The sequence below is a fragment of the Phoenix dactylifera genome, chromosome 15 (assembly GCF_051530095.1).
Source record: "Phoenix dactylifera cultivar Ajwa chromosome 15, Ajwa_hap1_PhDact_Kaust_v1.1, whole genome shotgun sequence".
Classification (NCBI taxonomy): Eukaryota; Viridiplantae; Streptophyta; class Magnoliopsida; order Arecales; family Arecaceae; genus Phoenix; species Phoenix dactylifera.
Genome location: NC_143204.1, coordinates 14,595,890 through 14,618,573, shown reverse-complemented (window position 1 = coordinate 14,618,573; position 22,684 = coordinate 14,595,890). Strand labels below are relative to the sequence as shown.

The 22,684-nt window shown below is 37.9% G+C and overlaps 1 protein-coding gene across 4 annotated transcripts; it reads right to left on the bottom strand.

The window, feature by feature from the left end:
- Window positions 1–4,999: 4,999 nt before the first annotated feature.
- On the bottom strand, window positions 5,000–18,374 carry LOC103697253 (phototropic-responsive NPH3 family protein NPY4-like). Of its 4 annotated transcripts, none has more exons than XM_008779075.6 (5): window positions 17,978–18,374; window positions 16,435–17,144; window positions 8,067–8,136; window positions 6,208–7,392; window positions 5,000–5,799 (listed from the first exon to the last, which is right to left on the bottom strand). In XM_008779075.6, the coding sequence occupies exons 2-5, from the start codon at window positions 16,494–16,496 to the stop codon at window positions 5,254–5,256; spliced, it is 1,863 nt and encodes a 620-aa protein (XP_008777297.4). In that variant the 5' UTR covers window positions 16,497–17,144; window positions 17,978–18,374; the 3' UTR covers window positions 5,000–5,253. The 4 variants fall into 4 exon arrangements, with proteins under 4 accessions (XP_008777297.4, XP_008777298.4, XP_088567513.2 ...); XM_008779076.6 differs by having other exon boundaries at window positions 17,774–18,328; XM_088711387.2 differs by lacking the exon at window positions 17,978–18,374 and adding an exon at window positions 17,719–17,784.
- Window positions 18,375–22,684: the final 4,310 nt, after the last annotated feature.

Below are 22,684 nucleotides of genomic sequence, written 5' to 3'. Positions count from 1 at the left end.
TCCCCATATCAAGCTAGAGAGAGAAACCCCAATAGAAAGAGAGAGAACTAGAGAGAGGAGAGAGAAAGAAAAAGGAAAGAGGATAAGAAAAGAGGAGAGAGAGTCGAGGTAGGGCCAATTTAGGCCAGCCCACAAACCCATAGGTGGGGCTAGTTCGGGTTGGGCTGGGCCTGGCCTCTTCAGGCCGATCCACAGGCCCCAATTTTTTTTTTCTGGGTTATTACATACCCCCCCCTAAAAAAAAAATATCATCTTCGAAATTAACTTACTTAAGGCTCAGGCTTTGAAAGTATTCGACCATCAAGTCATCCTCGAGATCTCAATTAGTCTCCCTCTTGGAGTACCTATCACAAGATTTTGACATAAAAAATTATGATATACAAAATTATAACATCTTAAAACTTGATCCTTTACATCTACAACACATAGCAGGTTCTTTTGATCTCCATCAAAAGAAGGCCAACCTACTAACCTTGGATTTAAATGCCAAAATTCTTTGCCCAAGAATTTAAGTGCTCTTGATTAATTCCACACAGAGATCATAATTGGCTTAGTAGAAATAAGAGAAAGCTTTAGCATCAATTGCTTTTCATAATCTATAATCCTCTTTCTTCTCTTAACTCTGCCCATGATTTAATGATCAACCGTTATCCTAGAAAAACCTCAAACCCTTTTCAAATAGATAGATTAACAATATTAAAGCTAGGAGTAGGAGATCCATGTTAAAACATTCCAGGTCTAAGCCCAACCAAGGAATCATCAATTTGTTAATGTTAAATTTAAGATACTCAAGATTCTTTCAAGAATTGTCAACAATAGAAGAATCCACTGGTGAAAATTGCATACTAACCTCTAGTAGATCACGACATTCTCCTTTCCTAACTCAAGTCTTCTATCATAATACCTTTTGGATCAAAGTATTGTTGTTTCTAATCAGTTTCAATTCACCAAGCTTCCACTACACACTCTGATCTAACTCATCAAATTCTCTAAAGTCGCTAAATGATTTTCGACCGATGTATCACTTTGCATTATAACTAAAAAAATCAAATTTCAAATTTCAATAGAATTAAAGCATAACCTCTATATCTCCTTGTCCTCAATTTGTGTAGAGTGTACTTACCATAACTAACCCTCAATCTATTAGTCAAGTTTAAGGTCACTGCGTGATCTCCACAAATTTTTTAGAATTCAAAATATCTCAGTTTAATTTAAAGGAGGTTAACATTGGATTCCCTTAGATATTCGATTAGACAATTTACATTAATTTTTCTTCTAAAAAAATTTACTCCAAATTCAATGGGTTAGAAGTCTTTGAGCCAATATCACTATGAGTAGAAATTAAGTCTCTTAACCTTCAAATATTTTTTCACCAAGATTCTAAATATCCATCAGCAATGATAGTTCACATAAGCATCTCTGGACTGAAGTCTCTACTCAATATAATATTTTACTAGTAGCTTCATCAACAATGACGAAAGACTCTTGCTCAAATCTTGAACTTAGACTTGAGTTTAAATTAACACATCCAATAATCTCTAACAATTATGAGAAAGATCTAGTAACCCAATCCAAGCATTAAAATTCAAATAATTAGAATTCTCCATCAATTTGCATACTCTATGGCCTTAGGAATTTACTCCATCAATAGAAATATACCTATTTGCAATATCCAAACATGACAATACCAAATATAATCCACATACATATTTAATCTCTAATGCTGTGAAAAATCTTTCTTAGTTCACCCCAATACTATAAAAGATCTGTGCACAAATTTTTCTCTAATAATTAGCAGCAAAACTAAAAGTACGATCACATCTACATCCATATCAAGTTTGAACTTCCAGGTCACTTAAACAACATCTGAACATGGCATAACTAGTATGCAATGGTTAACCTTCCTATACTTATTTTAGGTCAAACCTCTCTTATCATGATCAAAGACAATTTATCCAATCCTTTTATATTCATCGAGTACCAAACCTAGCACTTATATTTTATTACGATGCCTAGTGACCTTACACGTAAGAACTGAATTTAATTCTGCTACTTTTGTTATGTCCTAAGTAATCATAACCCTAAAATCTGATACATATCTATCACAATCTCTGGTGATCTAAACCTTAACCTATGATGCCACTTATGCCACAACCCCTAATGGACTTAAACCTTAAGTGTTGATATCATTCCCATCACAATTCCAAGTGATCTTAAACCCAGGCTCCGGTAGTTTTTTCTATCACAATCTCCAATGATCTTAAACCTAATCTCTAACATTTTTTCTGTCATAATCCCCAATGATCTTAACCTAAGATCTGATACTACTCTATCACATTCCTAGAGATCATAACCTTAAGCTCTAATACCACTCTGTCACGCTCCGAACCCAGCATCCGGATCCGATACATGACACGGCCGCATGAGTCCTAGAGCAGTGCCTAAAAGATCATGTAAGGCCTAAGATGAAGAAAAATCCGATAACTCGACAACTCATTAATTAATTAATTGAAATAGATAATATCATTATATCCAAATAATCAAATTGGTTCAATTACAAAAATTTTCAATGTTCATCGGTATCAAAATAAACTAACTAACTAACTGATGATTCTGATACTCAAACTCTATGCCTAACATATCCGAAACTATGTATCTTACGACTCTAAAAAAGAGAAAGAAGAAAGGGTGGTGAGCTTTATAACCCAGCAAGAATCTCCACATATCCACACCAACATAATAATAATAATATAAATTTGAAACTACAAGAAATCATTACACACATCATGAAATCACAAACTAGCTATCAATAATGCTCGAATAATCAATATAAATATACACATCAAATATCAATAAAAATCCGATCGCTTAAGAATGATACATCATACGATATCTCATAAATCTTCATTAGTATTTTCAATGTCTTTCATTCCATTTCATTTTAATTTGATCTGGATCAATTATCTTTCCGGCTTTAAGCTAAATCCTGGTCACGTTTCCAGCTCTTGATGGGACAATCGATAGTATGATGGGACGATCGATAATTTCGCATTTCCAACCTATGACGGGGCAATCGATAGTATCGCCTTTCCAGCATGTGACGGGGCAGTAGATAGTGTCACATGTGCAGCCTATGACGGGGCAATTGATGGTATCATATTTCCAATCTATGATGGGGTAATCGATAATACCACATTTTTAGCCGGTGAATTGATAGTATCAGATTTCCAGCCTGTGACAGGGCAATCGATTCGATCACATTTCTAGCCTGTGATGGAACAATCGATGATAAAGAAATAAGCCTAAAGTCCTTGTTCATTTAATCAAATTCACATCCACATATCATTTTTTTTTTGCTTTAGACCGACCACAATCATATTTCCAGCCCATGACGAGGCAACCAATATAATATGGTTAGTCGAGAATACTACATCTATTAGTCTGATCATGCAAGTATAAGTTATGATCATATATGCATCCATCATATTATCAATCACAAGCAAACATGATCAAAATATGATTTAATATAAAAACTATCATAAAACTATTCTTACTTCTTACTTATCTGGATCATAGCATATCATACATATATAGGTATAAAAATATTTATATTATGCATATTGGTGTACAAGAATTCTTACCTTTTTGCTGACAACAAGACAAACCAATTACCTTCCCACACTGCAATCTACAAACCGGGTACGCAAAACTGCGCTCAACATCCTCTTGTCCAACAGATTATTTTCCTACAGAACTAAATCAATATTAAAAATTATCCAAGTTAACGGATAACCCAGAACCCTCTATTGATCCTCTAAAGGGTCCACCAGTACCTAGGATCCCAGGACTATCCAACAATCCTCCAAAAATAATGGTCTCCCCGGATCAAGCTAGAGAGAGAAACCCTAACAGAAAGCGAGAGAACTAGACATAGGAGAGAGAAAGAGAGAGGATAGAGGACAAGGAAAGAGGAGAAAACCGAGTAGCTCTCCCTCTCTCTCTCTCTCTCTTTCTTCCTTCTTCCCGACTAGAGAGAAGTGTTCGGCAGTGGGTAGCTGCCCATAGTCGGTGATGCCCCACGGTTGACCACCCATGGCGGTGCCGGTGGCAAGCCACGCCCGGCGATTGCCGGCTAAACGAAAGGGAAGGTGCACCAAAATAAGGGAGTCCTGTTCAACCTCAATCCGACGGCTCACTAGCCAAATTCAAGGAAAACAATGGGCCAATGACCGAAAAAAAAGGAGAAGGAGGTGAAGGGCTCTCACTTCGGTCCAGCAAGGTTCCAGTAGCCCTTTCCGACCGTGAACCGAGGAGGAGGCTCGGAGAAGGGGAGTTTGAATCGCGGCGATTCTCAGCATTTTGGATGGATGAACTCAAAGGAGATAGAGAATTAAATAGGTAAAATTCTTCAGTTCGATTCAAACTTGGACTGCCTTCAAGAAGTCCTTTCCACCAAAATCGGGGAGGATGGAGACCTAGCCAAGGTCTTCTTCCCCAATCACCCGCATTCCAAGCACGGGTCAACTTTGGGCCTAGCCCATTCAGGCCGGCCCACAAGCCCATAGATGGGGCTAGTATCTTCGAGCCTGTCCACGGGCCCTTTTTTTTGTTTCTAGGTTATTACAAGACCTGAGCATTCTTTTCTGGCCAATTTGCCTACTTACAGTCATAGACCATTGAAGCCAAATCGGGTGGAGAGTCGGGTACATCTTCGCATTGTTTTCAAAACGCCAGAGATCCCTACAACGAGTGGCAATGATACAGTCTTTTCGGTGACCCCCCTCCCCCAATTTTCCTAACCCATAAGTAGTCTCCAGGTGTAGGCTATGGAGAGCGCATACCTTCTTTAGGCTCCAACCCTTCTTTTTAAATTGTTCAGAAGTGATCTAAAAGATAACCAAATTCGATGTAGACTAATTTAGCCACCACGGGAAGGAAGCAACCTGCATGCAAGAATATATTACCCTCATTTTCTTTTGATCATCAAGAACCAGTGGTATTTCCCATCATCTAATACTGCAGCCAAGTTGGATGGATGTCATAGAAGATTTAACTGATTTTGCTACAATAATAAGAGATAATAGACAATGGCACTTACCCACATTGATATTATCTCACGCTAACATTCTAACCTCATACCTAAACCATACTAACCACTTTCCTCTTCTATGATACATGAAAAACTGGTCTTGATTGGACAAAAGAACTCATTTTTCAGCTTTCATCATGCTTGCTCCCAGTGGTGCACCTTGGTTATGAAACATGGTGTCTGGTGTTCCTTGAAGGTGTAGACTTTGGCTCATCCCGGTTTGCTGAGCCTGGGCTACCGGAAGTGTCGGAGCTACTGTTCTCCCCTCCCTGTCCTTTGCTTGACAGCAGCTTGCCCGGTATCTTCTTTGGCATCATCATGCCTTTCACCTCGACACTGCCAGCTCTGTCATTGCCATTGTTCTTGCTAGCATTGTTGCTGCTGCTGGTCCTCTCACTTTCCTTGCCATCCATGAGCTTCATAGACTTGAGCGACTTGAGGTCTTCTACTGTTGGGACTCCATCCCAGTCATCCTCTGTGTTGGTGGTGACACCTGATCTTGAACTCCCATAGGAACCACCACTGTTCACGGTCTGGCCTGCAGTAGCAGCTGCTGCCCTAACCTGCTCGAAGAAGAGGACCTGGACTACCACCCGTAGTGGGAGGCGCTCGTTCTGTACAGCATGAGTGCAGGCATTTACAGAAAGCTTCTTGCAATCCATCAGACGACATAGCTTCTTTCTCTCACTCTTGCTTAGACATGGGTGCTCCTGCCCATAACAATAAGAATGAAAATTCCATGATAATAACATGATAACTCCATGATTACAATGCTTTCAAACAAAATTCATTGTCTCGGTATCGGATCCGTACCGGTGCCACACTAGCACAATGTTAGTATGATTTGGTACAGAATTTGTTTGGCACTCAGTATGCCACCTGTACTGGGTACCGACACTGAACCAGTATAGTACGACATGTTCCATACTGTCCGATTCGGATTGGTACGGCATACCTTGCTTTCAAACATATATTATAGTTCTTAGATGTAGAATTCTTAAATTTATCCCTATGCAGAATTTCTAATTTCAGTCCTTAACTGATTAGCCCAAGAAATTAAATAATTTACAAGGACTAAGGGAAGGAATATGGCAATTGAAAGATTGTAAGATTTGTACCTTCAGATACATGTCAATAGCACGATAAAGCCCATCATGCACTGGCCTTGAGTCGGCTGATACCATTTGAGCAAGATCAACAAACTTTGGAAGAGGTAAGTTGGGGTCTTTCGCTATCTCAGCAAGATACCCATCAACCAGCTTCGCTACAAGAATCTTTGAACCACCTGAAACTAAAGCTGGGCTTCTGGTCTCCTCAAGCACTTCAGATACCTTTGGGGTAGTTTGAGCAGCATTGTTGTCCTGCATCACAAATTTCTCCACTATACTTAGGACCATGTCGATATCATAGACCGTGTCCTCCCCTGCCATGCTGGGGATCAAAAGATCAGGCACTGAAGCTTCTTCTAATTGGTTGCCTACTCGCTTGATGAGCTCTTTCTTAGCCATGTCACTGCAATCCAATAAACTTGCATGTCTTAGTAGCTTAAGAAGGAAACTGCATGATACCGAACATTTTTCTGCCGGCAATAACCAGATAATGGTCTCCAGCAGTGACCTACTTTTCATGCCATCACCTCCATGGATCATGGAACCTTCGCCAAAACCCGGGAGTCTTCTATATGTGTAAGCTTTCAGAGCTTCTCCAATCACTTCACTGGACATTCTTCCCTTTGCTTTGATAGCCATTATAAGCTGCTTGTACAAATCCATTTCAAGCTCGCACAAGTCCTCAACCCACCAGTCCTTGGGTACTGATGGCTGTTTTTTGACTGCATGCCAATGAGGATCAAGTCCGTTTTCTGATAGAAGATTCTTTCGATTGTAGGTGTAGGACCATTCCACCTTACAAGCATCGATAGAGGCCTTGAAAGTTATAGAATCTATACAGTGACTCACCAACTTCAGGTCCTCAGACCAAGGCAGCAGAGATTTTGTAGTCTGGAGAACTATGATCGAGTCTTTCCAGCTACGGAATATGCTCGTCTTGAGGAAGACTTCGATTTTATATATTAGATTCCCTTTCTCTACAGCTTCATGCATTTCAAGATACTCTGCTGCACATCTGGTTGCAACCACATTGTAAGCATTGAGGGTGACAGTCATGCCGTAACAAAATTTAGCACAAATCTCAAAGGCAGCAGGGCCACCAGGGATATCAGGAATGTGAATCTCATCATTGCTTTCATCATTGGTAGCTGCCACTAATTTTTGCAAGCGAGAACTCTTGGACAAAAGAGGAAACTGCATTTTTTCAATTGGTGCAGAAAAGGTAAGCATAATATATAAAAGGTTAAAGAGAGTTTGTAGGAAATTGAACCAGCAGAACCGAGAGATCAAACACATTACACAAGGATTACTGATGTTCTCCTACATGCATAAATGAGAGATGTATTACCTTTTTGTTCCTCTGAATTTTGTATCTTTTAATAACATCAATGGTATTCGAAAGATGAATTCATGAAAAAGGCATCATAATTAGGAAGCATTAACATATAAAAGATAGTTCCTGGGTGTGAGAAGGGTGCTACATATCATAATAATTACTTGTAAAATCATCACCACTCAGATTTACTCATAAACAAGTGCTAACACAACAACCTAGCAGTAAAAGACTTATGATAATTTGTTACTATTGTTCTTCATTGTTTTGTATTATTAACCAATACCCCCATTTAGCAGAAAAAATCAAACATGCCAGGAACTTCAAGTTCTCGCTTACCCATTTAATCCAATAAAGTGCAACTAAATTACTAAAGTACACTTTCCACATGGGGAGGAGGCCCATGCACTACATGGAAGGTATGTGTGCATTTGTCAAAACATGAATGGATTAAGGCACAGAAAGCAAACATTTAGGATCCATGCATAACGAATTCCAATATTCACTATGGTTTGTAGAAAAGCGGAGTTCCTACCTTGTGTAGACGGAATTTAACATTTCCTACATGAACAACCATGTCAGTTGCCAACTCAGTTGCCACAAACCTGCAAAATGAACAACTCTTTAATCATATTTCAACAGATAAATACTTGCAATGTTGACAGCTAAATTAGCAAAAACAATCAAATTTGAACTGTTGAATACGTGTATTATTATAGGTACAAGCAAGAAGAAATGAAAGGGGAAATTTTGCTGGCAGAGTGAATAAGGTGTGACTTGCTGATAATGAGCTCACTTAAACAAACACTAGATACTCTATCTCCATACAACAGATAAAAAATATGTTTGATTTTCCATGAAGAAAAACTTTTTTTTCATTTGAAAAAAATGTCTGAGGCACACATTCTGAATTTGCATTTCACTACTTTTATAGATCAGTCAATTTTCAGCAGAAAAGATGCTTGTATCATTATTTCAAGCAAAAGCAAAGTTGTTTCATTCATTTCATTTGAATAACATGGAAATCAAATTTCAAATACTACTCAAACTCATAATTTCAATGCAGATCAGTATGACAGTATCCATTCCTTCAGCTAATTTCACTAAGGAACTATATATAAGGGTTTTTTTCACAAAAAGAAACCTGGATTAAATCGGATCTAAGCTGAAAGAATTGATGTGGTTTCGGATCAAGTGCGTATTGGAATGGCCTTCATTCCATATTCTTGGACATACTTTGCTAAATTTACATCAGTTATGATTAAATATATCTCCCAGAATGCTTCGTCTGTATGATAGTATGGTTTCTTGACTGAATCATGCCAGATAATGCACATGTTAATTTTAGAATGATATAAATAATTGGCCAATGATTAAATTCATATCATGTTGTGTTTCTACTGGATCGTGTATTACCTAGAACCTTTCTATTATAGCTCTTTTAATGAAGTTTCCAGAACAATGTGATATCTTCCAATCCAAATCATTTTCCCAGTCCTTTTTGACTAGATTTCCTTGGGCCTTTCCTCTTTCCAATTCTTCAAGACAAATTCGAACTCCATTATTTGGCCAGGCCTAACCACATGACAATAAGATCACAGTAGCATTTTTATGAACTTGCCTGTGGTAAAATTATTGACCTCATAACTTAATCTGTCATAACTATAGTCTTCCTCCAATGCAGAATTTCCATCTCCACGGGCATATTCTTAAATACTTTAGATTCTCACTTAAATTTATAAAAAAGTGGTCAGCCTCACATTTCTTCTCACTCCATCTGCAGTTGTAAATAAGCATATGATATTTACACTATTTAAGGCATTGACGAGTTCAGAGATCCCAATAACAACCTACTTTATAAACATAGAATTTGCAGGCATTTATGTCCATTTAACACATTAACATATGGCATTTGGGAAACTAGCAAATAAAGGTTCAAAAGACCTTGTTTAATGGTGTTTGTTCGAAATATGCTTCCCAATGTTTAGCATCAATGTTGGTGTAATGTTAGTCGATAAGGATAACATTTGTCCACCAAATTGATGAATGAAGCTATTGGAAACTTTCTCCATCCCATGGAAGAAGCCATAATATTATAAAATAAAATAATGCAACAAATCACCGTATAAAATAATCCCTTGCCTCTAATGGTTGTATCAAAATGAGTGGCTTTGCAGAAAATTATTTTTTTTTCTTAAGACAATGGAAGGAGGTCTCTGTCACCCAACAGCAGAAAATTATTTTGTTATAACCATTCTAATGGATCCATTGAGTAAAAAACATCCTCTCACTCAATGAAATGAGGGCAGTTGGACGTGCAAATTTTAGGGTGTGTTTGGTTGGAGAATAAGTGGGATATCTGCCCCTAAATTGGGGGGATATCTGCCAAACACCCAAAAAAGGGAGGGGGAACAGGCTTACACCATTGCTGGAGGGAGGGGAGTGGGCCTGTCATGGGCATAATTCTATTCCATCATTTTGGTAGAATAGACTTATACAATAGAAAGAGGAAAGATATCTCCTCCAATTACTTTTAACCCCTATCTACTCTACACACAAAAAAGCGGGAGGGCAATTTTGTTCTTGTAATAAAATCTGTAACATCATGAAATCTAATGCACTAAATGCACTTTGTTCCCTGCATGCCCATTCCTGCAACCAAATGTACGAATAAGGCCAATTGTGGCTGGTATGGACCAAAGTCGGCAGGCCCAACCAACTTTAATTCAAATTCAAGAAAAAAAAAAGAGAATGGAAGAAAGGATCGAAACAGAGGATGTGAGAGCCCAACCGGGCATGTGTTTAGTCCCACATCGGTTATTCGCCGAGGAGATCTTGGATACTTATACAGGATCAAAGAACTAAAAAAATAACTTTCAGCTAGTCTTTTTGGGTGAGGTCCTGGATTGCTACAAATAGTATCAGAGCAGACCCGGCCCATAACCTATGTAGACTAGGGGACACTGCAGCACGGATCCATTGGGGTTGATCACGGGTCGATCGTTGTGCTTGTGGTTAGATTTGAATGGATTTGAACCCTTAGCCTAACAAAAATGTCGGAGCTTAAACAAGAAAAGTATGTGAGGATCCATGTGGGCATGGTTTAGTCTCACATCGATTATTTGTTGGATAGATCTGGGATACTTATATAGGATTAAGAAACCCAAATCATACCTTTCGGATAGCCATTTTGAGTGAGGTATTGGATTGTTAAAAATAGTATCAGAGCGGACCCAACCCATAAGCTACGTGGACTTGTAGCATTGGCTCATGACCTATGTAGACTTGCATCACGGGTTCATAGAGGCTGACCATGAGCCGATTGTGGAGGTTGCGATTAGATTTGAATGGTTTTGAATGGATTTGAACTTATAGCCTGATGAGGACATCAAGGTTTAAATGGAAGGAATATGTGAGGACTCGTGCGGGTGTGTGTTTAGTTCCACATCGATTATTCGCTAAATAGATCTTGGATACTTATACAAGATCAAGAATCAAAATAATACCTTCCGACTAGCCATTTTGAATGAGGTCCTGAATTGTGACAAATGGTGTCAGAGCCAACTCGGCCCATAGCCTATGTGGATTAGAGAACACCGCAACACAAGTTCATGAAAGCTGACCATGAGCCGATCGTGGTGCATATGATTAGATTCGAATGAATTTGAACTCTTAGCCTGACAAGGGTGTCAGGGCTTGAATGGAGGGAGTATGTGAGAATCCGAGCAGACATGTGTTTAGTCCCACATCGGTTATTAGCCGAGGAGATCTCGAATTCTTATGTAGGATCAATGAACCCAAATAATACCTTTTGGCTAACTTTTTTAGGTGAGATCCTGGGTTGTTACAGAGAATGCTCGCGATCCTCTGCTACCCCTCTTCCGTTGAGATAAGCCACAGCAAACCATGGCTTTTAAGGCTCTACGGGGCCATTGAATTGTCGTGGGGCCGTTGAACTGCCGCCAGCCGTTGGGGGCGGGCACAACCACCACTGAGATCCATAGATACCCGAGCTTATCCCCTCCCAAACCCTCTATAAATCCCTCCTATTCCCTCTGCTTGATCCACCATCCAGTTTCCATTCTTCTTCCTCCTCTAATGGCCGGCAAGCCACCTCGACCAAGCACCAACGCCCGAAACCCTTCATTCTCCCTCTGCTTCGAGTGCCCTATTTCGAAAGCCATCCTTTATCTTGTCGCTGGGAACCACCAGAAATTGCCACCGTAGGCCGAAGTCCACCGCCTCCACCCCTTGCCGGTGAGTTTCCCATCCTCTGTTGGAGTTTTTTTAGGCCGAGAAAGCTGCCTCGAGGCAGCTAGGGGCGCTGCCCCTCTATCATTCTTTTCCTCCAATTTTGCCCGAGCATGGGCGTCCCCACCAGCTGTTGCCAGTCTCTCCCCACCACCCGTCACCACCTTCGGCAGCCACCACTGGACCTCGACTCCGGCAGCCGCTGATCCACCCACCTTCTTCCCTTGATTACCAAGGAAAGAAGAAAGAAGAAGAAGGGAAGGAAAGAAGAGGAAGAAGAAGAGGAGAGAGAAAAAAAACTCATCCCTCTTCCTCTCTTTATGTCTCGTTCCTTCTCTCTTCTCTCACTAATCTCCCCATTTCTCTCTCTAAAAGATCGGAACCAGTAAGAGAGGCCCCAGCCAAGGTTCAACTTTTCTCACTCTTGAATTGTAGATCCTAGATCGATTTACCCAGTTGGAATTTGAAGCCCGCTCAAGTCTATTTCGGGTTGCTTGGGGCATTTTAATTTGTACTTAATTTTTTAATTAGTAAATAGCAAGTAATATATATTTTTTAAATGGTTTGATAGGTGCAACAGATTTGCCTAACTGAACCTTGTGATTTTTGGGCATATCATGGTAAGTGACCCTGGCACAAACCTTATTAAATTTCAAATTACTGATTTATTTTTAGTACAAAAATTATGAATTATATTTGACATGATTGATCCTGCATTTTCTAAAAAATTTAAGATCAAGCATATGATGGAAAATGATCCAAGTTTTTGGCCAAATAGCATAGTTATAGCATACATTATTTTAGATGAATTATGATTATGAAAAATTGCATATTACTATGAAAATAATATATATATATATATATGACATGATTATGCATTTTAAACTTTTGTAATATCATTTAGCATTTCCAACCTATGTAAAATTATGAAGATTTCTAAAAGCTCTCAGATAACTATGATTGCCTCTAGAAATGGAGGCCAATCGACATCCTGGAGCTAGCATCCAACGAGAACGACCCTCTGCCAACAGATTAAAATTGGTAACGAATATGACCTATGAAATCTCGTCGATTATGAAGACGACCCTATTACGGGTTATAGTGACCGTAGCACGAATATCTATGAGCAAAGTTTTGAGCTATGATATGGCTAAATGGCAGAAGAATAATTTATGCATTTATTTGCAAAATGAACTTGAAGCTATGTTTATGGAATATGAATGATTATGCATGCATGATTTGCTTACGACTTGTTTTATTGTACTGTATTATGAAATACTTATTTTGGAATAACTATTATTTTTCTTAAATGATGCATTGACATGAAAAAATTTATGCTTGATCCGATAAGGTGGTGCATGGTTACTAAGCCGCAAAGCTCATTTATCTTGTTATGTTTTTTTTCAAACAATTAAGGTTACTAGGAGCGGAAAAGAATAAATGAATGATAGATGAAAGAATAAAGCTTGAAGCATAGTGGCAAGCTATCAATAAATGTAGTTATAACTATAAAGTTTCAGTTATGTAGTCTTGAATGTTCGAATGTTGGGTTTAGACGCTCTGTACCCGCTTCTCTTTGTTTAACAAATCAAACTGAACTAAATTTAATATTCTATTATTTTTTATGAAAACTTTTCATTGTGGGCTTTGTGTTATTGTAGGCAATACCCTACGGTAGCACGGCTATATCACGCTCCGGATCTGGGGTGCGACAAATCATCCTTCGGATCCGGATCGTGACACCAAATGCCAAAACGTCCCTACCTATGGAAATAAGTCTTTTTTTACCAATAGCACCCAGGTAAGTTTCCTTATCCCCTCAAAATTTATCCAGCGAACCAAGAATAGACTAAGTTCTCGTACAAGCTTCTTTGCATGCGTCTTTCACCATCATCCTATTGTCCCAGCAACCCCATGCCATGACCACTCAGGGTAACTTTGAAAGAATCAACCTCCTAACTAGGTCATAGATCTCCATTATACCAATTTTGAAAGCAAAAGATAGATTCAATCAGCATAAAGGGATACCTTTAAAAGAACAAAAAAAGACTTGATCAAGCAAAGGGACTATCCCCTTGAAGGATAAAGAAAGAGTCAATCAACTTTCATTCACTACCATGGCAGCTAGGGCAACCCCTCAAAGAACAAAAGAATACCTAATTGGTCTTCCCGACCAAGGCAACCTACTAATTGGTTGCCCAGGAAGCTGCTTTTTAAGAAAAGAAGATCCAACTGGGCCTTCCTCCTCTACCATAGCAGTCAGCGCTTACCCTTTGAAGAATAAAAGGAGCTTTTCGAAATCAAAACTATGCCCATCCATTTGAATAGCCTTGGCAGGAACTTTTCCTTGTTAATTTTTTCCTTTTCTAATGATATCATGAAAAAATCCTATGGATTCAAAGGAAATCATTAAAAATGTGCACTTTTACAATGGAACACAATTTAGGAATCATGATATGTCATAGAATATAAGATATTACAAGTGTCTGAAATACCCATACTACTAATAATATCTTATAATGCTTAAAATACGTTGTTAATGTACAAACTTAGTTACATGCCCCCTTATAATTCTCATCATGATTTTTAAGATTATTTTGCATTGTTGATGCATCAAAAATTGTGTTATGCAAATTTCTATAACAATGACTTGAAGCTGTGTGATGCACATGTTACAGCAAACCAAAATGGCTAATTGCGATAACTTTTTGATACTGAATTTCTATAAGTTAGTCAAGAAATGTGTTTTTAGTTTAGAATATGTTTATGCACTTATACAAAGCAATCAAAGTCTTTTGTTTAGAAGAGCTGAATCAATACTGTACCAGACGTGAATCTGTTAAAAGAATTTTGTATCTTTTTTCCATACTAGTGGGTGCTTAGTTCCGATACCATGTACCTTGCCAAGCCTCTGCTAGTCAAAGGAATCACATACAATATTTTAATTCTTGGGTGTATTAAGAAAGAGGGCTAGCGCACTGTCAAAAAAGTAGGAAGAAAAGGCAATAGTATGTTGTGCCATATCTCAACATTTTGCAAGGGCAAGAATTTGTCGAGTTAGATCAGCAGAATAAGAAATTTTAGGTCTTTTATTGATCAGGCGACACTCAGATTTGCACTGGGGATGAAGGACTTGCAGTCCCCCTGTGGTACCTAAATAAAATAGATTTCCCACATAATGTAACAATAACAAGGACACATGTAATAATGAATTCTAGATGTTGTCACTAGATACTCCTATAGGTTTTAGAAGGATAACCACATGAGCTAAGAAAAGGTTGTGGCCCCCATGCCCCCCTCCCCCACCCCCCAATGGCAATCATACTAAGAAGTGCTAATGGCAACTCCTTATGCCATGTGGAGGTGTGGCAAAGAGCTATATACTAAGAATTTTTGAGTTGCATAGATCCATGGAACCAATACAGCACAGGATCCCTTAATCACTCCATGTGACACAATACCTCGAGCCATGTGGTGGACACTTTGAAGGAATGAACACATAAGGTGAAGACCATGTGAAATGGCATGCACCATACATTAAAATAGAAAACCAAATGTGAGAGACAATATGTCAGGATATGGAAGTAATGCACACAGCCTAGGGCAGCATGGCAAGTAAATGTTGTGCCAAGTGGCTTGTTAGATGGTCCTCCTTTGCTTTCTAACTTAAAAATTGGCATGGTTCGCACGTATAGAAGGGCTAAAACCTCTTGTAAGTGCAAAGTTTAACTCGACTGAAGTAGCAACATGGTTTTTCTACACCAGAACCTAAAGGGAAATATTACTATATGTTTATTGTAATGTGCCCTTTAGAGTATCATACACACCAGCATGCATTTTACTTTTCGGAGCCAATCTTAAGCTCAAATTTCCAATGACTCTAATTAGCTTGCTGCAAGATATCAGCTTGTTTTGAGGCAACAAGGGGTCACACCTGTTGTCACCTCAGCACATATGCATACTTAACTTACAAACAAAGAATTCAGTAAAATGATTGTTTTCTGGACACAATCTAACAGAGATCATTTCTCAGTTAAATTTACAATTGTGAGCTTAAACAAATAAATTTTATGCAGAAACCATTTCACAGGGAAGAGAGGAGAAATAAACACATTGCTTGATTACCAAGAGAGATAGCATGTCACAGAATTACATCAGGTTGGACGAAGTGAAGAGCAAATTAGCAGAAAGCATTTCATGATGGAAAGTAGATCCAGTTTATTCTTCCTTCTAACTAATTTCAGATGCCAATGGGTGGAAGTCAGTTTAGATCAAATGAAGCTTCATGAAAAGTAAATTATTTTGCATAGCAACTGATTAAAAATCACTAACCACCTATGCACCCAGATATCACAACAAAATCTCCAAACTACCCTGGATATTTGTCATCTTCAAAGGTTTCAAATTATTTGGATCATCTACAGACCCTAGAATTAACACCAAGAAGAGTTGTACCCAGTAAATGATTTAGCCAGAAACCAGATCTTATGCAGTCCAATTACAAAACTTTACAATTAGTAGATTGGGAAAGTAGGCACAAGAAGGAACAACACAGACATAATTAAAGCAGAATAAGTAATTACTAGAGCAAGATGCAGAATAAGCTCTAAAATATATTTTTTTTAACAAATAGAAGCTTTAAGACGCATCACCTGACGCCGTTCCCATCTGTCTGAAAACAATCAGGCTTTGATCCAAGCTTCATAAATTTCATTATGCAATAAAAAGAACACACCTTCCCCTCCACTTCTGCAACACAGAGCAGATCACCCACAACCACTAAACTGTCAAAAGAACAGCTATACCACCACCCTGCATCCCTGGTAATGTAAATAAAAGCCGCGAGAGAGAACACCGCCAAGTGTGCTATTGCAAAGACAGTGACACAGGCTTCTTGATCTTCGTTGTTACTGAAAATAGGAAGGAAGGAAAGCTTGCAACCCAAGAAGATAGAAACGGATCTAGATTTAAAGGGCCATGCCACTTGAATGAGGAAGCGACCCAGACATGCTGTCCAAGGGGGAAGGTATATTGCTTCCCTGATCAGCAGCAGAGCCCATGGGGTGCGGAAGCAAGTGGTCAGGCACAGCAGACAGCCATGGGCTCTCTAGAGTAGTAAACAATTAAGGGAGAGCTGAGACACACAACAAACACTAAGCTGACACCTCCACCCTCCCTACCATTTGCTCATGGATTTCTCTCTGATCTCAGTTGCATATTGTGCTCTCCAATTCTCCTTTTTTTTTTCCCTTTTCTCGTGTTGTTCCAAAAATCTAAAAGATCTAGTGTCCCATGCTTCAATGCTTACGCCACTGCATCCACATTCCTCCAGTTCAACTCCCAACTTGTGTGATCACAACTCCTGCAAGGCCATGACAGCGCATTAAAGTGAGGAGAAGGAGATCGCTGAAACCCCCGACAATGAGCATCTTTTTTAACAGGGAGGAGGGGGAACAAAGAGACCAAAACAACTGCTTTCTTTGAAGGAATCTTATCAAGTTGGTAAAAACGCACATCTGAAGGCATATAGAATAACTATATGGAAGCCAAGAAAACACGTGAGACTGCATTAAAACTTCAGCGCAGTTGTTAAAACAATAAAATAGAATCCGTCAAAAAATAAATGGAAAGCTGCCTTCGATAAACAAAGAAGGAGAAAAAATATTGGCATGAAGAAATGGATATCAGGATGGAAGAATAAATAACATCAAAATACAGTACCAGTATAGGTAAATTAATTGCAAAAACATATGATATCATAGATCGAATGCAATGGATAAATTCATGTATTCTGAAAGTTGGGAAATATACCAACAAGTATATAGTTATAAATTCTCAGGCAAAACAGGTTGAGTTTTCTTTTAAGAACAAAAGGTACAAATCTTTTAGGAAGTCATCCCTAATAGAACCAAAACCCAGCTTAAAGTGGGAAAAACCTCAGAGAGTCCCGCATGTTAGAGAAGAAAAATGATGAAAAAAGAGAAAACTCACAGGGAGTGGGGAGGAAAAGCAGGAGAAAGAAGATTGCACCAAACTCAAGAGTGTACGATAATGGCCGCCAAAAGCAAGCACAAAAGCCCACCCCACCAACCGAGGAAACAGAGGAATACAAAACCAAGAGCCAACAAAACCAACATTATTTCGGAAGAGGAAAATAATTAAATTTTTGAATAGGAAAATGAAAAGGGAGACCACCTTAAAGTCATAAACAGAGCCCCTCCAGCAAGCACAGCAGGAAAGCCATGATAACCCCTCCCATGCCCACACCTCCTCTCTATGTGCTGTCTGCCTCCTCACTCACCCAAGCCCACTGCAGAGCAACAAAAGTACAAGAAGAGTGAGCTCAAAACCAATGCCTCAAATCCAATGACCACAAGAATTCAAACAACAAGCTCCAAACTCTTCCTCCTTTACCAACTCTCACACTTTCTCTCTCTAGAACAGAGGATGCTTAAATATCAAAAAGAAAAAAAAAGCCTTCCCTTTTCTTCTTTCACTCCTTTTTATTGCCATTGAATATTTCTTTATTAACTTCTTCCAACCCACAGACTCTCTTTTTCCCTCCCTCCTCTCTTTCCTTTCCTCCCCTACCAACCTTCTCTGCTGGAGGTTAAAAGCTGAAGTGACATTTGTGTCCCTGGTGTTATTGAAAAATTTTGATGCTGCCGCTTGTCGATACAAGGAAACGTGCACCTTATTTCCAAATAGAGCGTTCGAGATTCATATAAATTTTTATTTTGTTACGGATTCGATCGAACAGGGAGTGGTCAATAAAGAATGTCAGCTACTCTTCTTTTTAACTCGTCCCAAGTTCCAATGCTTTCCAAGTATTTTTTTTATCGTGAGGTCGACCTTCCAACCAGGCCTGCCTTCAAATTAATGATGCCCATGCTCTTTTTCCCTGATGATGTTGAAACATGGATCGATCTTCAAAACAATTTTGTTATTTTGTTCAATGTAATGAAGAATGTTAGTTAATTATGAGGAAAAAAAATAGGACTAGTATTATAATTATTAATCTATAACTACTCCTAAATTTTTGATTCTTTTGTGGTCTTTGATCATTCTCATATAAATGGCTAAAATATATTATGAATTAATTCAATTAATTTAATAATTAATCCATGTATCAGTCCTAAAAAAGACAATAAATATTACACTTTTTTATTAAATGCATGCCTCATCTCCCTTCTTCTCTCCCATTTCTCTCACCCATCTTATAATCCTTGCTACAAAAACCTTTTCACTATTAAAATACTTAACTAATTCAAGTAAAAGCCTTTGAGTACTTCGTCTAGAGGGATCAGTATCTCTCTATTTCTCTCCCTATCATATCTCGTGGCCAACCCTCATCTCTTTCTCACAAGCAATAAACATCCTTTAATATTTCAGTTGCAAGGACAACCTTCATATTTCATCAAAAAAAAAAAAAATCTTCCTTCGTTGAGTCTCCCATAGAAGTCATTTTTTTCTCCTTAAAATTTTTTACTATGTCGGCCCTATTTAGCAAAATTTTTGATACTTTCTCGCCCTCTAAAAATACTTTTGGATGATATAGTAGTATTTAATAAAAACATAAAAATAAAAGTCTACTGGAGAAAAGCTTTATTTTGGAACTTCTTCCCAATAGTACTTTCTAACCAATGTCGAAAAACTATTTTAGTTTTAATTATTTTTTTCTGATGACCAAAATACTCACCAACAAATCTTATGATTCTATCGTATATCATATCATATCATACATAACATATTATTATACTATAAATATAATATAATATAATATAATAATAATTTGACAAAAATATTATATTATATTATAATAATATAACATATTATATTATTGTAGTAATACATAATTATAATATAATATATTCTTATATTTTATTATAAGCATAATATAACATATTATTACAATCATAATTTTGTATTATCATTATACTAATGATATTTAATATATATAATATTATTATACATAATATAATATAATCTATTACTAGATTAGATTATAATCTCTTATATTATGTTATATTGTAGTAATATTGTACTATTGATAATACATTATTATATCATATCGTATCATATTATGTTATATTATTATGCTATAGTATTCAACATTATATTACACCATATTATAATAATATTATACATAATAATAATATTTTAATATATAATATTATGTAATATTATATTATATTATATTATATTGTACTATGTAATACTATGCAATATCCTTTATTGTTATTTTATCATACTAAAAGTACTTTCTTATTTTAGTTATTAAATATATATTAAAGTTTTACAACACTTTAGAAACGTAGTTACCAAATAGTAAATAGTTTTTTATAAAAAGTCTACTTCCAAAAGCCCTGCTTTCTGAAAGCTCTACTTCTAAATGCTTTAAAATCTCTACTGCCAACAACAATCCCAAATAGGGTCGTAGTCAGGTAAGAGATTTAAATATATTTGAGAAGAGCGATGTCAAAATTTCTAAATCCATGTAAAAGATACTTTCAAAATTGGAAATTTAATAAGGTATTATAAATAAAAGGACTTCTATAAGCATTACATATACCATTCAAAAGGTAATCATGGAGATGATGATTTATCACATGCATGGCATGTGTATTGCTAGTTTGTTAAAGGCTAAATGCAAAACTATAAGTTGAGTAAGTTGCTTTAGGAAGACTGGAGTTATAACATAATGGTGATAAACCACCACAAGGGTTTGAACAATACGAGGTCTTTGGAAGAGTGGAGCTGCCAACTGAGATATGACTGGTTGGTAATAATGTGTTTGTCCCTTCCTGAACAATTTTGCTCCAGATTCACTACAACATTGAATATATGCCGTTGTAAACTTATAAATTATACTGTCCAATGTAGGGAAAAAGCTTTGTCATTTTTCCCACCATGGAAGCTATTCTTATTTTGGAAAATAATGGATTTCATCTTTTTGTTATTTATGTACCTCCATTATCGTTGGTATCATATATTTATACAGAACATAGTGTTGTACCTTGAGTAATACTATGTGTTGTTGCTGAGAATCGACCCATCCTAGGCACTGTATGAGAGAAGCAACGATGCTAAAGAACTCGACGATCGGCTGCTCCAATTGGGCTTGATGAGGACTTGTAGCGAACGGCGGCTACTGGAATCTTGCATAGCCGCGCTTCGACCTGAAATAGCACAAACAAAGAAATTGTTTTGCTGGAGTGTCTCTAGCGAGGGATCCTCTAATACCTAAGTCAGGATAATGCTCAGAAAACAAAAAGAGGTTCTCTTGCAGTTCGTTAGGGCATTTAAGCACTTACCTCCAGGGTTCTCTTGAGAGATAATTGTATAGGTGAAGAAGTATACCTACCACCGCAAAATTAGGACATATGGGTCAGTTAGGAATGGCTAGTCTCAGTACGACTCGGATATCAGGTGCAAGCATCTCGCATGCGGATGACGTCCTGCTTATCACATCGGCAGAATTTTGATGATCATCTGAGGTCTTGGTTAGGATGCTGCCAACCGAGGAGAGCTCTCGAGATACGAATCCGGTCGCACGGCATCAGGCCTACTAGATGGGAGCTCCTGACTAGCTGCGTGCTGGCATCATGGCGAATTCTGATTGGACGGTCCTTCGGGCATGCAATGGTCAGCCTGGATGTACATCACCATGCAATGATAGCAATTCCCCATTGTCATTGTGAGTATGATAGCATTAATGAAATAGATGAGGCGCTAACAGAGACTCATCAATTATTTATGTACCTCTAATTAGTAGCTAGAGGATACTTGGGCTCAAAACTCAACTTGAGATCGATCGAGCCCTAATATTCAAACTTGAACCCGACTTGATCAAAAACAAATGTAATACTTGAGAATGATTTGACTCGACTCGAATATCAACCGAGCCATACTTGAGCTTATGTTCTAGCTCAAATTCAAACCTTGATCATAATTTCGAACCGAGTATTTTGTTACTTAATCTTTGCTTGAAAAACTGTTCGAGCTACTTGAGCTTGACTTGAACTCAATAACAGTCGAGTTGAGCTAAGCTTAGACTTGAGTCGAGCTCGAAGAACTCTCAAGCTGCTTAATTTATTTGCATCCGTAGGCTCTATAGACTACTTGGCATTAATAATGTAGGTGGTGGTATTGCTTCCTAACATTTATGCTTTGTTGACACTTAACACACAAAAAAATATTATTTTCCTTTTATGGTTAACTATGATGTTACTATCTAATGTAGAATCTTAGAGAAAGTAGAGATATGCCACATATGCAAAGTAACATCGAGCTTAGAGATGTTCATCCTTATCTTCATATAAGTTGTTCAATCTCAAATAGCTAAATAATCAAGTAGTTCCCATCTTCTTCTTGCAACTTGCGGCTTTGTTGCCTCATTATGGAGTTGTTCGCCACCTCCTCTCATTCCAACCACCATAGCTTTATGTTTGTTTATGTCTCATCGAGACCTGCTTGATCTTCAATTTTACATCTAATGATGAACTCTGTCTCTTTGCCTCTGTGGATCATTTGTGTCCATGTTTTCAAGTCCCAACTCCACATGCCATAGTCTCCAAAACCCCAAATGGTACACACCACATCAATACTTTTAGAACCTAACACAGGTTTATCATTTTCCCCACTCTTCTCCACAGTGATGTTTGCCTTCCTCAATTTTACCTAAAAATCACTCTATCTCAACCAAAATCACAAGCCTCTTCCCTGTTCAAGATGGCCGATAACATATGGCCAACATATTGGAGTAGATATGGTTTATATCCCAGCTACAATCTTGGCCAAGATGAAAAGCTCTGGTCCAGGCCAAGTTGGTTTGCTTTAGGATTCAAAACCAAATATGCTCGAGCTAAATCCATGCTATAGAGCTGATTTCCCAAAGGGTTT

Excerpts from the sequence above, each read along its gene's own strand:
- LOC103697253 (XM_008779075.6), bottom strand. The coding sequence starts at position 16,496 with ATGAAATTTATGAAGCTTGGATCAAAGCCTGATTGTTTTCAGACAGAT. Across the intron at positions 7,393-8,066 it reads TTAAATTCCGTCTACACAAG|TTTCCTCTTTTGTCCAAGAG; the intron begins GTAGGAACTCCG and ends GAAAAAATGCAG. Across the intron at positions 5,800-6,207 it reads CTATTGACATGTATCTGAAG|GAGCACCCATGTCTAAGCAA; the intron begins GTACAAATCTTA and ends TGTTATGGGCAG.